The following is a 13,869-nucleotide window of genomic DNA, read 5'->3' as shown; positions in this document are numbered from 1 at the left end:
GTTGTTGGTTAACAGTTCAGTGTTCAGTAAGCATAAAAGAAAATACTGCCTATGAGCAGAATAATTTTTACATATTGTTGAAGTGTTTCAGTTGCACATAAAAGGGTCATGGCCTGAATGTGTTTATATGTGTTGTATGGCGGCCCATTGTGCCTCAGATTATGTTGAGAACCTGCACACAGGCCTTCAGTTGAAGGGAAGAATAGATGACGTGTAAATCACTTGCTTTTGTGTTTCAAAATAATATGTTTTTCCTAGTTGCACTGCTGGTGAACAATAATGCAATCTGCAGTTTAATAACTCATGCATGATAAATTGTGTTTGGATTCATGCACAGGAATATCAAAGACTAATCGAATATCTGCAACAATCATATCTACATGCACATGGATTCATGCACAGTTAGTTTGCTGTGTGCTGCACTATTTCGACCTCTGCTGACAGTCTATACACATTTGTAAACAAATTATTTACATACGAGTTGGAAATTTGAGTTGCCTCCTGGGATCTGATATGCTATAAAGATGTAACTGTATATCTGTATAGTATATGTGTATATTGTGTGTATGTACATTCTTGCTTTATTGTAGAAAAGAAGAATGTATGTGAAGCATTATACCATATGAGGCTCTAAGGAACATAGATGTATGGATTATTCTGTTTCACTCTTAGGATGGCTTCTGTGGATTATCTGTATGCTCTGTACTAGTCCGACAAACATTAGACAAACATGAGCATCAATATCTCCAAAAAGGCTGCTAAGTTGGAAATATGACAGGAGGTTTACCAGTGAACGTTTATATTTCAGAACAGAAAACACAAAATAATAAAATACATCTCCCATAACACCTTACAGACTATTTACTTAATGTTCAGTTGACCTGACCATCTTGTAACAGGAATACATCGAATCAAACCGACTTGTATTTTCTTGTTAAGGGCAGTTGAATCATGTTGTTACTAACCTGTAGCTGTATGCAGATACCAGTTATTAGTAATCAAATCAATAATATAGCTGATATGAAATTGGAGCTGATATATTAAAAAGGAAACTCTTAGTATCAACATTTAGAATAACCAGTGGTGGAAGGTAACTAAGTATATTTACTCAAGTACTGTACATAAGTACAATTTTGATATACTTGCACTTTACTTGAGTATTTCCATTTTATGCTACTTTATACTTTCTGCTTTATTTGATAACTTTAATTGGTACTTTGGACTTATTTTACCTTAGGTACTTTGGTACAGAGTGGTGACTACAGAAAGAGAGAGGCGGCTGCATCATAGCCAAAGTAACGCATTTACAAATATTTAACCAGCCATCGGATAAAACAATAATGATACCGATAGTCAAACAAATGCTGAATATGAAATCCAATAATCAGCCAGGCCAATAATCGGTCTATCCCTATTTGAAATTGTATCAATTTAAAGCTAAGAATACAAAGTACCTCAAGAAACTCATTGCTCAGCAAAATTTAAAAGATGTATCTCCATCACACCAGTTCTTATCTTTTTACTTGTCTTATATATGGATAGATCGCCAAAGTTTCTGTTCATCACCACAAGAGGTCCCTGTCCTCACACCCTCCGTCAGGTTTTACTGTCCTGCTCCTTCAGAAACAGTCACTCAGATTTATTTCTACATTGTACCACCTGAGGGAGCAAGAGTCCTTCCTCTGACATCAGTGTTGAACACTAATCTTATTAGACAGGACTGACTAGAAAACATGGTTATATCTATATTTGTCTGTTGTGAATAAAACATTTTCAAAGCATGGTAAAATAGAGGAAATTAAACCTAATAAAACATTTAGTTTTTTAAACAATGTACACTTTGGTGTGTGAAATTCTCTGATTTTGTAAAACTGAATGTAACCTGTACTGTGCAAAAGTGCTATGTGTTAGACCAATTAGAGTTAACAAAATGTAGGATTAGACAGAAAAGTTGAGTTTGTGGGTTGAAAGGTGAAATAATTAACCTTAATGGGTAAAGAACTCTGTAGCAGAGATGAAAATGTAATCATTACTACTTTAACATATTTTAATGTTTAATTATTTTATGTTTCTGTGCTATTTTTTGTAACAAATGCATTAATGATTTTGCTCTCTAACTTGTTAACTCTCTAACTTTAACATGTTGGACAGGACAAGTCCAGTTACCTAATACACAGAAAAGGAACAACACTTTATTGTGATAAAACTTCACACTTGATACAAAAACCAAATATGACACATTAAAAGTTAGTTTTAAACTCAGGTTGCTGTTGATGATCCTGACCGTTTTTTTTTTTTTTTTTGTGCTGCCTGTGCATGAAACGCTAATATAAGATAAACAAATGACAACATCAAACACACTGTTAAATGCCATACAGTTACGTGCAGTAATGTACAGTCTCAGACTGTCTACAACATGTTTTTGATAGAGACTGTTTATCTTTGCAGCTAGTTTTTGAAGTCTTATCAACTGCCAAGAAAATCCAAAATAACAGCAATACCCGCAAACCTTGAACTAGCAGGGCAGGGCTTCGGCTGTGGAGATATGGTTTCCTCAAAGATAAAATCCTAAAATCATTCTATCAAGACAATAATAAGTTAGTTATTTGTTATTTGTGAAAAACTCATGTGGTGGGGCTTTACTGTAAATCAGTCCAAACTATTACTTTTGTTGTTCAGCAATATCAATAACTAATATACCATTTATTAAATCATTTATATACATAAACAATGGAAACATTAAGCTCTAATAAAATAATGCCAGTGTAAACAAGCTTCAGTATCACGCAACGCTCAAATATTGCACATACATTCATAAATATACACATCAACTTTGTGCCTTTGTGTTTATGCATGTGGCTGCATCTGTGTGTGTGTGTGTGTGTGTGTGTGTGTGTGTGTGTGTGTGTGTGTGTATGTGGGTGGGTGGGTGGGTGTGTGATAAATCTGTGTACAGCTCAGTTTGAAGAAAACGAGGATAAATTAAATCAGGTGGGGAGTTTCCAAACTGAAAAAAAAGGATGAAAAGAGGGGTACCTAATAAACACACACATATGTACCCCCATACACACACACGCGCACACACACACACACACACACACACACACACACACACACACACACCCTCACACTCACAAAAGCACTTGTGCATAGATCTCAAGTCTCTGTGTCTCACTCTCACGGACACACAAAAATGTTCAGTTACAGAAACATTTAAAGCATTGTCTTCACAACAAAGTCCATTCTGTCTTCAGTTCTTCATCACAATGGATAAACAATGAACATGTGTGTGTGATTGAGCCTGTTAAGTGTGTTTTGGTCCCACTCTGTCTGGTTTGAACCTCGTTCTTTGGTCCCAGTCTGTGTGGCGCTGCAGTCTTCAGTCTGTGCTTTCAGTCAGTTTCATTACCAAAGAGGCAGAAGACCTCCAGCAAAGGAATGTATTGTTCAACTAATGCAGATCTCAGATCCGATTTAAGTTACTCAGAAGGTGCACATCCCTCCCAAACCACAGTCCTCCAATCAGGAGCTGTTGCGTATCGTCTTAGGCGTCCCCTGTTTGATCAGAAGTCAGCTGCTCCTGGTCAGAGACGTCGTCGTCAGCTGGTGGGCGTGCCCGGTCAAAGAAACCACACTGAGGAAATCACATGAACCCATTAGTGTTATATTGGATAATTAAACAATAACAAGGTAAGCTGAGGTTGGTGGGTGCTGTGTTAATGTGTGTGTGTGTGTGTGTGTGTGTGTACCTTCCACATGGCTAATGTTAGCATGGCCAGCACCAGCAGCCCCAGCAATATGGCCAGGATGATGACCCAGAGTGGAACAGCAAACGACACATCAGGAGTCCCCCACAACACCAGGGTCCCCATCTGCAGGACACAGATAGAAACAGTTAGGTGCTGATTCGTGTCCTTTTTCTCCTCAAGCGCCTGACACACTTACAGCCTACATCTTACCGAGGTGGTGTGTTGAGGCAGGTTGGAGGGTTGGATGCGGTAAGGCATGGTCATGACCATAAAGGACACAGTAGAATTGAGAATGTAGGGGTCGTTACGCCGCTGTAAGACAAATATACCATTATTATTTAAAAGGTACCATTTGACCCATAAAATATTTGAAATATTATGTTGCTTTGTAAGTTAGCACATCTAGTAAAGCCTTGTTTGATCTTTGAACAACTTTAATGACAACAGGGGAAACAGCATCTGCTGATGTAGATCATGTGTTATGATTAAAAGCTCCAGAACTGCTACTAAATGGAACTTATTGTGAAAATATTTTCAGAACTGCTGTTTCGATGGTCAGGAATTACCATTAAACCTTAGTTTAGTTTAGTTGCACAATGAACAAGAAGAAACATGGAAAAACCCTAAAAAAAAGAGATGAATGTATGCAGGAAATAAAGCAGCAAACAAATAATCAACAAAACATTTCAAGATGTCAACAACACTGACCTGCAGGAAAGTATGTGCCCAGAGTCTCGAGCGGATCTTGACTACTGCGCTCTGTCCACGATCCAAGCGGCCAACCACACACATGATCCTTAGACAGGAAATATTGGTGCAGTTCTGTAGAGAAACAAGAGGAGAAACAGAACAGAGGTAGCACAGAGAGATTACACATCTGTGAATCACTAATGCACATTTGGTTTAGTTTCTTTACAGAATGGATATGTACGTTGTTGAGGCTCACCAAGGTTTTACCGCTATAACTCTGAGCGGCACTGACGGAGCGTTTGTGGCGCTGATGAGGAGCACTGGTGTTCCTCAAGAAACCCAATAACTCAGGTGTGTCCTGGAGAGAGGAAATCTGAGACGGACAAGGAGAAACAGTTGTCAACATTTTGACTATTTCACTTTTTTAATTCAGCATCCCAACTGGAAATGAAAAGATGATCAAATTAAGAATTTGACCCATAAAGTAGACATTTTGATTAGAATTGTCTCATGTATTTCAGACAGTCAAACTTATATATTCCCAATAAAGTCAGAGTTGACCTATAACATGTCAGACTACAGATTTGAACTTTTTTTTGTCAAATGGAGATGCTGAAGTATAAAACAACAGAAAATGCTAAGTTGCTCCACTGCTCACTATTTTTTAATTTTTTTTATCTTTAAACATTCCCTCTACAGCATGTGTTTGGGTCTTTTGAGGACAGTTAAAACATACTGATTATCACATATTGGTTTAGTGCAGTGTGTAGTGCACATGGGCTCTGATGCAACCCAGACAGCCAATGAGAAGGAGATGGTGGACCTCAAGCCAGACCTGAAGAACGCTTATAAAGTAAGATTTTAAGAGACGTAATAAAATAAGACAAAATCCCCAATTGTGGAAACGAGTGTGACATTTAGCAATCTTATTAAAAAGTGTTTTGTTGAGAGACGGATTTGAAGAGATTTATTTTCCTGATTGCAGCTCATACAGTCAGCAATAAAAAAGTGTCTGTTGGTCCAGTGTGTGTCAGTCTAGTCTACACACTAAAGGACTGACAGACACTGGGAAACTGGAAATGACCAAATCAGAAAGAAAATGGGAGAATAAAAAAATCTGACCTTCGACTCATTTTGTTTTTATATATGATTACATCTTGTAGCATTTCACTTTCTGACATAATTATGTACTTTTTGAAATAACTGCATGTTTTCTTTTTGAATTACTCTACACATGATATCATACACACTGGAAACTTTTCCAGCTCTAATTTCTACTAATAAGCATAATTCTCCATCCACCTCATTTTGAGCCAACTGGCAGAGAACATGGAAAGCAGCCAGGACAACGAGTACAATTATATTTTAAATAAGTGGGTATAAATGATGGATGGATGGATGAATAAGCCGCTAGCAATATAATAAACAAAAGTCTGAAATTGCGGTAGGTGCTTTGGTTTGATGCTATGCAAGAAAAAGTTAATTGGTTAGGAATATTATGAAGTATATTAATTTCCACTACAGGCAATATGTCCATAAATTATATATTTCGGTCTTGAAATTAGTTTTTAATATTCGTTTGCATGCATGAGTATGTATATTTTCATATATTGTCGTGTTACCTGAAGACCAAGTGGATTGAGGCTGGTGTTTGTCCTGCAGCTAATTGGTCCGTCAGTTTGAATCTCCATGGCATACAGCAGGTTCTCGTCACGGAAACGGGAGGGCCAGCCGACCTGGAGCTCAGCCTCCAGAATACTGCTGGGACCAGTGTTATGGAGCTTGAGACAGAAGGAAAGAGGGGGAAAAAAACCCCAGTTGTCAGTATTGTGCTGTCTTCTGTCTTATTAGTAGGTCTAAAACGACTGAGGCTATAATTAGGTTATCATAACTGTGGGATGATGACACAGGCCACCTGTGTTTTAGTGAAGATAATACTATTGCAGCCTTCAGTCACTGGGGATTGAAATACAAGACAAGTAAAACCTGCAGCATCACCTGGCTCAGCATTCCACGTCAAAATTAGGATAAATGAATTATGAGCTTAAATGAACCATCAATTCAATAAACCCTAATTTTTTTTTTTACCCCAACCTGTATTCTCTCTCTCTCTCTTTCTCTCTCTCTTACACACACACACACACACACACACACACACACACACACACACACACACACACACACACACACACACGGTCATTAACACTGAAGCAAGTCATCCAAACAGGACATGATCCTGGTGCTGCAGGGCAGGAATTCTGCAAGAGCAAAAACTCTGTCCTCTCTAACTAGAAGCAGCTGCCAACTGGGAAAAGTACCGCAAATGAAAATCATTATCAGCTGCAGGACAGGCCAGACACTGCTGCACTCTGGTTCAATGAAGCAGCCGTCCCTTTAAAACAAAAAGAAATCCCTGTGCGGTGCGTGGACGCACACATGCACATACCCTTATTGTAAACTGTCGCCAGTCTGTCTACCATCATCCCTCCATCTATCTATTTGTCTATACTTCTGTTTGACCTTGTTTTTCCTCTCAGTGATTATTGCTCATTACACTGTCCGGTCTTAAGAACAATCCTTCCTCCCTGCCTTCCTTCCTCCTCTCTCCTTGCCTTGCTCCCCATTCCCATCTCTGCTTCACCCCCTTTCTCTCTTTTTCCCGCCTTTACAGGAGTAATTACTCTTGAGCTGGAGACCTTTGATCAGTCAGAGCCCAATTCTTTATAGAGCTACTGTTTTTACTGTGTGTGTGTTACTGTTTACTTCACCCTACAGATCCCCCCTCTTGCTGTAGCCTAATTTACAACTTCCCAAACCTATTTTTCTGGTCTTTTCATCTTAACAGTCCATGCAGAGACATGCTTTGTGACCAGCAACAACAAAAAGCAAGACAACCCAACCTTACACTTCATCTTGTCAGTACACCTTTACCTCCCTCTTCACATGGGATTTAGCTGTCTGGCTGCGTTTTGATGTGTATTTACCTCGTAGATGTGGGTTACTTGTGGTCCCACATCGTCCTCTTTGACAGGCTTCTCTTTGGGTTCCCAGCGTGGGAATGGCAGCACCACCTGAGAGGGATGAGAAACCCTGAGGATAGGAGAAACAGCTCAGTGACACTGATGCATGTACAGGTTTGGAGGTCAATATAAATACAATACTCACTGATCATATGAGTGTTGACTTTTGGTCACTGTGATCATTCACTTAAGTGTTTTTTCCTAGCTGAGGTTTACCAGAGGTTTACTATTTGGTTGTACCATGTAAGCCTTGTGTAATAAGCTTAGACCTGACCAGCAGGTTGTTTCCCTCCGTGGCATGGCAATGCAATTTTCTTTCTAAAAGTACAATAACTTAGGAACAGGTCTATTTGATTTGGGTAACTGCAGCTTCATATTAGCTTCATTTGAACTTTGGAATACATTTTTGCATGAGGCAAATAGGGACTGTGGATTTGCACTAGGATGGGAATGTGTCACATCAAGTACAAAGGGAGGAGGAATCACAGCAGAGACCAATAACTATTTTAACGTACAGTACCTATGGACAGTGAGTATAAAAATCTGAACCTGTCCTTTAACAGCCAGGTTAAAGGTCTAGGTCTGGAATTTCATTGCAAGATATACAGAGAGACCACTTTATTAGGTACACATGTACAATCTATTGCAATTCAATACAGCAGCTCTGCCATAGATTCTACCTTTACAAAGTTTACAATGTTCAGATTTTGTTGTAAATTCACTTATATGTTTATTATTGAGGTCATAGTTAAAGGTGATGTTACTACAAGACTACAATATATTGAGAGGTGTTTTCTTATTTGTATATATGAAGCGGGCAGAATATTAGAAACACCTTTGAATATAATGCAGTCCAGCACACCACCACTATGACCTTAATACTGAAACATAAAATTGAATTAATACCTCTTGAAAATGCTAAATTTAAAAACTAGATGGACACAGCTGAGGCGGGACAGTTTCACAGTACAAACGCAGGAACTTGTATGTCTTTGTCTCTGTCATCCCAACTCCTCCTCTGTTTGTATGTACAACTGACCACACCCAAACAACGCCATGCAAGCATCCAAGCTTTGAAGTGTGTATGTTTGTGTGTGTATCAGTGGGCATATGAGCATCCATGAACACGTAAAAGGCTCGCAAGTCTCCCATGTGCTCATGATTAGTTCAAATTTATTTCCAGATCTGTGTTTTCATGCTGTTTTCCATCTGTATATAAACAGGCTCCACAAATTTAAACATCTCGAAAGGGGCCGTAATATCCTGAAAACACCAACAAGTTTGGGCTGAAACCAGATCAATTGCATCTTTGTGAAGCAGACACGGCAATAAAGAATTTTGTCACTGTTTTTCAGAAAGGACGCCGTGCTCTCACATGCAAAGATGCTTGACTCACCCGCGTAGATCAAGTTGAGCTTTGGCAGCGATGGACAGATTCAAACTGACTGGGTTGCTTTCAGAGTTGTCTTTGTTGGAGCTGCAGAGACATTCACAGAGAGTTTAAATACAAACTAAAGGCATAAAATAAAACACACATTGACTATGCTCTACATTCTGTATATATTTGCAAACTTTTGACATGAGGCTGTAGTACAATATGAGTGAATGCAAAGGCTCTGGAAAGCTCATAATAAAGCTGCATTTGTATGTTCAGCAGCCTCAAAGAAGAAGTTCTCTGGCAGCATTTAACCGTCTGTGTCTAGTGATGTGTTGTATCAAAAGCAATACAGTGAATCAAACAGTGAACATGTTGTGTATGGCTTGTCTGCTCTCTGGTGTTCCTCTGGGCCATCTGTCTTCTTCTGTCTCTGCGGTTAGTTTCATCAAACCACAGACAGCGGGATCAGGACAGACACAGAACTTATTTACATGGCTCAGAAGAAAGAGAAACAGCTCTTTGTGTGCATGTATGTATGTGTGTGTGTGTATGTGTGTGTGTGTGTGTGTGTGTGTGTGTTGGGGGTATGCGTGAGAGTTGGTGGGTGTGTCACCTGTGGATCTGTAGCTCAAAGCTGATCTTTGGTCCAGCATCATCCAGCCTTTGGACAGAAAACCTCAATCCAATAGACAGCTGGGAAAGAGTGAGGAGAAAAAAAAAAAAAGAGGGAGGAGAGAATGTGTAAAAACGTGACACAAGAAAGAGGAGGACACTTAAAGAGAGAGGAAAGAAAGCCAGAAATGAGATGCATCTGTACATCAAAGGCAACATCATGTTTAAAGTGTCCAGTAATAGACAGTAAAATCCCTGTTAACTACATCCTCTTCTGTTGTTACACTGGCAGAAGAGCTGGTCTGTGTGTGTTTGCGTGTGTGTTGACAACAGTAGAAATCTGAAATCGGAGAAAATCCAGACTACAAGCACACACTTAAACGTTACAGTTAAGGTTCTTGTCTCTCCCCAGTTTAAATCCCCTGTCCTCTATGCTAACTCAAAACACATGGAGGATTTAGTTCATCATCAACCGTATGACGTGTGTGTGTGTGTGTGTGTGTGTGTGTGTGTGTGTGTGTGTGTGTGTGTGTGTGTGTGTGTGTGTGTGTGTGACGTTCTTGTCAGTGTGTATGTGTAACTTTACTGAACAACAGGTCAGACACATGGTCCAGAGAGGGAAATGACAGCATGCAGACTAACACTTGAGGCAGGCCTGTGGGGGGTGAGGGTGGGGTGCAGGACTACAAAGTCAGACCATCTTTATGGCACACATTAGAGAGAGACCGGAGGATAAGAGCCAGGCAGAAAAGATCTAAAGAGACAGACACCAAATGAGTACGAGTCATTCGGAGAGAAGACGTCACTATCAGCTATGATACTCTCTGTCATAGACGGAGGAGGAGAACAGCCCAACAAAAGTCTGGAGAGGTCAACTGTGTTTCTTAAAATCGGTCTTTTCTGTCACCGCCCCGGCTTGAAAGGTGGCTGTTAAAGGTTTGTGTTTTTGTCCTTAAGAGGGACCAGCAGCTGTGGTTCAGCTTGTAATTTATGTTGGTTGCAATGGATTGTACATTTTCACGGTGGAGAAAAATCATCAAAACATTGACAGAGACTTTCGCAAAGCACTTTTGCAATGTGGTCTGATTCCCCGCTGTCCATCTGTATGCTCAGTGAATTCTAAATAATTATCATGTTGCCACAATATGGCTACATACAGTGCTTCTGTGTTAGGTTACTGCCCTCCTTGAAGCTACAAAGCTTTGCCACAAGAAGTGTATTCAGCCACATTTTGGCAAAACAGTGATTCTTTGGAACAATGCAGAGAGAAGTGGTTTACGCTGACGCTTTGAGATGTTTCTGAAGGAATTATAGCACTTTTTGCCAGCCATACAATGTTGTCACTGTTGGTATCCATTGGAACAAATAAGAATTCAACTGACCACTGAGGCAGTGCAATAAGATAGATTAGAGATTTTAACAGCCACCTAAAGCAACGTTAAAGCCCACTGAGGTTGCTTGATACTCAAAACATGTTATATGCAGGACACTTTAATGTAGGGCTGTGTGGCTCAAATTAATGTCACAATATCTTAATGTGACACATTAAAAACGTTTGTCAAATGCAATGAACCATGTTGCACAATTTATTTAAATGTGTTATTTAATTAAAATTGGTCATTTTGACTTGACAAAAATGATCAAAACGTGTCCATTAAAATATATTTGTGGTTTGAAAACAGTGCACAGGCTTCACTCTTTCCATCACTGCTGATTTACAATAGCCCTGATTATTTCAATTATTGGTCAGCACTACCTTAATGTTATCTTTCATTATTGATAGAAAGAAAAGCTGAAGGGATGCAGGCAGGCACACATGCACGACTACAACTAAAACCAGCTTCCCTTTAGGCATGTACCTCCTGCACTGATCACCCTGCTCAGTAAGGGACTACAGCTGTGTTATGTGGCACAAGGAATGAACTCCAGTGATGAGAACTATTTAGTTGCACAATATAATGAGAGTCTATATGGGGTATACGGAGGTATGTTCCATATAAGCCTATGGATTCCTGAACATCCAATGGGGCAGGGGGAGAGTTAAATATGGGAAACATCTGGCTGGCTGGGGAGCACACACACACACACACACACACACACACACACACACACACACAACGCCTTGTCCCTATCACATGCCTTGTTTCGCTCACCTCCCCCAACAGTGAAACATGACCACATAATTGATTTATCAGTACAGCGTGTGTCACCTCCAGAGCTCAAATGCACCTCTGAGCTGGCCTTGACACCTTTAGAAAAACCCTACATTCAAAGTAATACACACACTTGATCACACTGAAGCACATGTGACATGCTTTGTGGTGCGCATACGTACACCGGCGTGGTAGAATTTCATGTAGGAAGGCACCACTCTTTACTTTACAAAGCCTTGGCTTCCTGCATGTGTCAACCATCCAAGAGCGAAATGGATTATTATTACACACTGCACACACGTTCATGCACACACTCACACACGGAGTGTGAAGCATAGTTAAGGGAGTCAAAGTGTGTGGAATGAGGGTCAAGGTGATGATCAGTAATCACTGGAAACCATCAATCAGTTTGAATTAAACCCGAGTAACAGCTGTAGCTTCTTAGCATGGACTTAGAATTAGAAGGGATGTTTTAGTGAAATGTGTGTCTGTGTGTTTGTGCTTTTTTGTGTAACGACTCACCTCTGTCCCAGCCACCATTGGGTTCCCGAGGTCACACACCACCATTCTGGACTCATTGACCATCTTGTACTCGCAGTTTGGCTGCGACAGGGACTAAAGAGGAGGGGACAGGACAGAAGAAAGAAAAGGAGAGTACAGTTGATGAGATGATGAGGCAAAGGTGGATGAAAGTGACAAATAGGGAGCATTGACAGTCAAGAGGGGAAAAGAAAAGAAGAATGGAGTATAACACAATCAAAGGGAGAAGGGAGTGAGGGAGTGAGAAAGAGAAGGATAGGAGGGGAGGGGGAAGGCAGGGGAAGCGGAGTGATGAATGCTCTGACAGTAACAACCTCATCAATCAAACAGTCCCATTACACACTCATTAGCGCACACACACACACACACACACACACACACACACACACACACAACACACACACACACACACACACACACACACACACACACACACACACACACACACACACACCAGTTGACCCTATCCATTTCCGTGGTCACTAATGCAGCTTGTAAATCATAATAGGGGCTTTTGGGCTGTTGCCAGTAAAGCATAGCCTGCTGATAGCCTCGCCTTAATCATTCCAAACAAACACACACCACAAAGACACAACAGGATGTGATGTCGTACTGTGACTGCAGCCTCAAATAGCTCACTTCCTCTTTGATGATGATGATGATGATGATGATGATGATGATGATGATCACTTGGCACATTCTTCAGTTGTGATAAGACAACTGCCTCAATCTTAAACGTCTATTTTCAGTATCCATCCACTGATTTCAGACAAATGTGTCTGTAAGTGTGTGTTTATTTACCTCCACCCTGCGCTTCACTCCAATATAGTCAGCCTCTGGTGGTATCAGTGTGTAAAGCTCTGCCTCATAAGCTCCCTCTCCTCGGTTCACTGCAGTGATGGTCAACATGACCAGATTGTCATCTCCAATCACCAGCTCTGAGCGATCCCTGTATGTGTATGTTTAAAAAAGAGAACAGAGAAAAGATATAATTTCAGTCATGTGGAGGACACCAGAAATTAAGCTATTTTCTGGAATAACATAAAAGAATCTCCTGTCCTGTGTTTTTTGTAAAATTCAGTTCATAATTTCTAAGATTGGACTTTCTTAGTTCATGTGCAATCTACTCTGCAGCAAGGAATGCAATACCCCCAACCCCAACAATAACCCCAACAATGTGTGTGTCTGTGTGTGTGTCAGTCAGTAGAGGTTGACAGGATGTTTGTATAACGCTGCCATGGAGATATCGTACAGCTGGAAACACTATAGAGTGTAGGTTAATTCACATACACACCACATGGTAAATGGAACTATAATGTGAGCAACTATAGTGTAAACTTTGCTCATTGTGTGAGGAATAACAGACATGCTTTCCTTTGGTTCCGCTGTGTGTGCATGTGTGTCTGTGTTTGGCCGTGTGAAGTGTTGAGTGTTTACAGGTTGAGGTCAGAGGGCGTGGCCATGTCAGTCTTACATGCTGGCAGAGAGCTGGAGGTCGGGTATACAAATATTGTCGTCACCGCAGTCCAGGAGAATGTAGGCCTGAGAGGAAGAGGGGCACAGAGAAGGGGACTGACATGAGGAAACTGCAAGGTACACTGGACATCATCATGAAACCAAAAATAGAAATAAACTTAACACACCAGGATGCAGGTGCTGGATACATATACACACATAGCATACAGTTCTGGTATCCAGGTCTTGGGCAACTGAATGAGTTTTGGGTT

General features: G+C 40.4%; 1 protein-coding gene across 1 annotated transcript in view; it reads right to left on the bottom strand.

Moving 5' to 3' along the window:
* Positions 1-2,178: 2,178 nt before the first annotated feature.
* The window catches only part of itga8 (integrin, alpha 8), a 39,368-nt gene continuing 27,677 nt past the window's right edge, over positions 2,179-13,869 (bottom strand). Inside the window, exons 19-30 of the mRNA XM_051405272.1 lie at positions 13,617-13,684; positions 12,944-13,091; positions 12,125-12,217; positions 9,451-9,530; positions 8,856-8,936; positions 7,424-7,529; positions 6,062-6,220; positions 4,696-4,812; positions 4,458-4,571; positions 3,960-4,061; positions 3,750-3,872; positions 2,179-3,634 (exon numbers count right to left, since the gene is read on the bottom strand). Of these exons, the coding sequence (XP_051261232.1) occupies positions 3,545-3,634; positions 3,750-3,872; positions 3,960-4,061; positions 4,458-4,571; positions 4,696-4,812; positions 6,062-6,220; positions 7,424-7,529; positions 8,856-8,936; positions 9,451-9,530; positions 12,125-12,217; positions 12,944-13,091; positions 13,617-13,684 (1,281 nt within the window). The 3' untranslated portion in view covers positions 2,179-3,544. The remainder of the gene's footprint in view (positions 3,635-3,749; positions 3,873-3,959; positions 4,062-4,457; positions 4,572-4,695; positions 4,813-6,061; positions 6,221-7,423; positions 7,530-8,855; positions 8,937-9,450; positions 9,531-12,124; positions 12,218-12,943; positions 13,092-13,616; positions 13,685-13,869) is intronic.

The sequence above is a fragment of the Dicentrarchus labrax genome, unplaced genomic scaffold (genome assembly GCF_905237075.1).
Source record: "Dicentrarchus labrax unplaced genomic scaffold, dlabrax2021, whole genome shotgun sequence".
In the NCBI taxonomy this organism is placed as follows: Eukaryota; Metazoa; Chordata; class Actinopteri; family Moronidae; genus Dicentrarchus; species Dicentrarchus labrax.
This window is presented reverse-complemented; position numbering and strand designations above follow the sequence as displayed.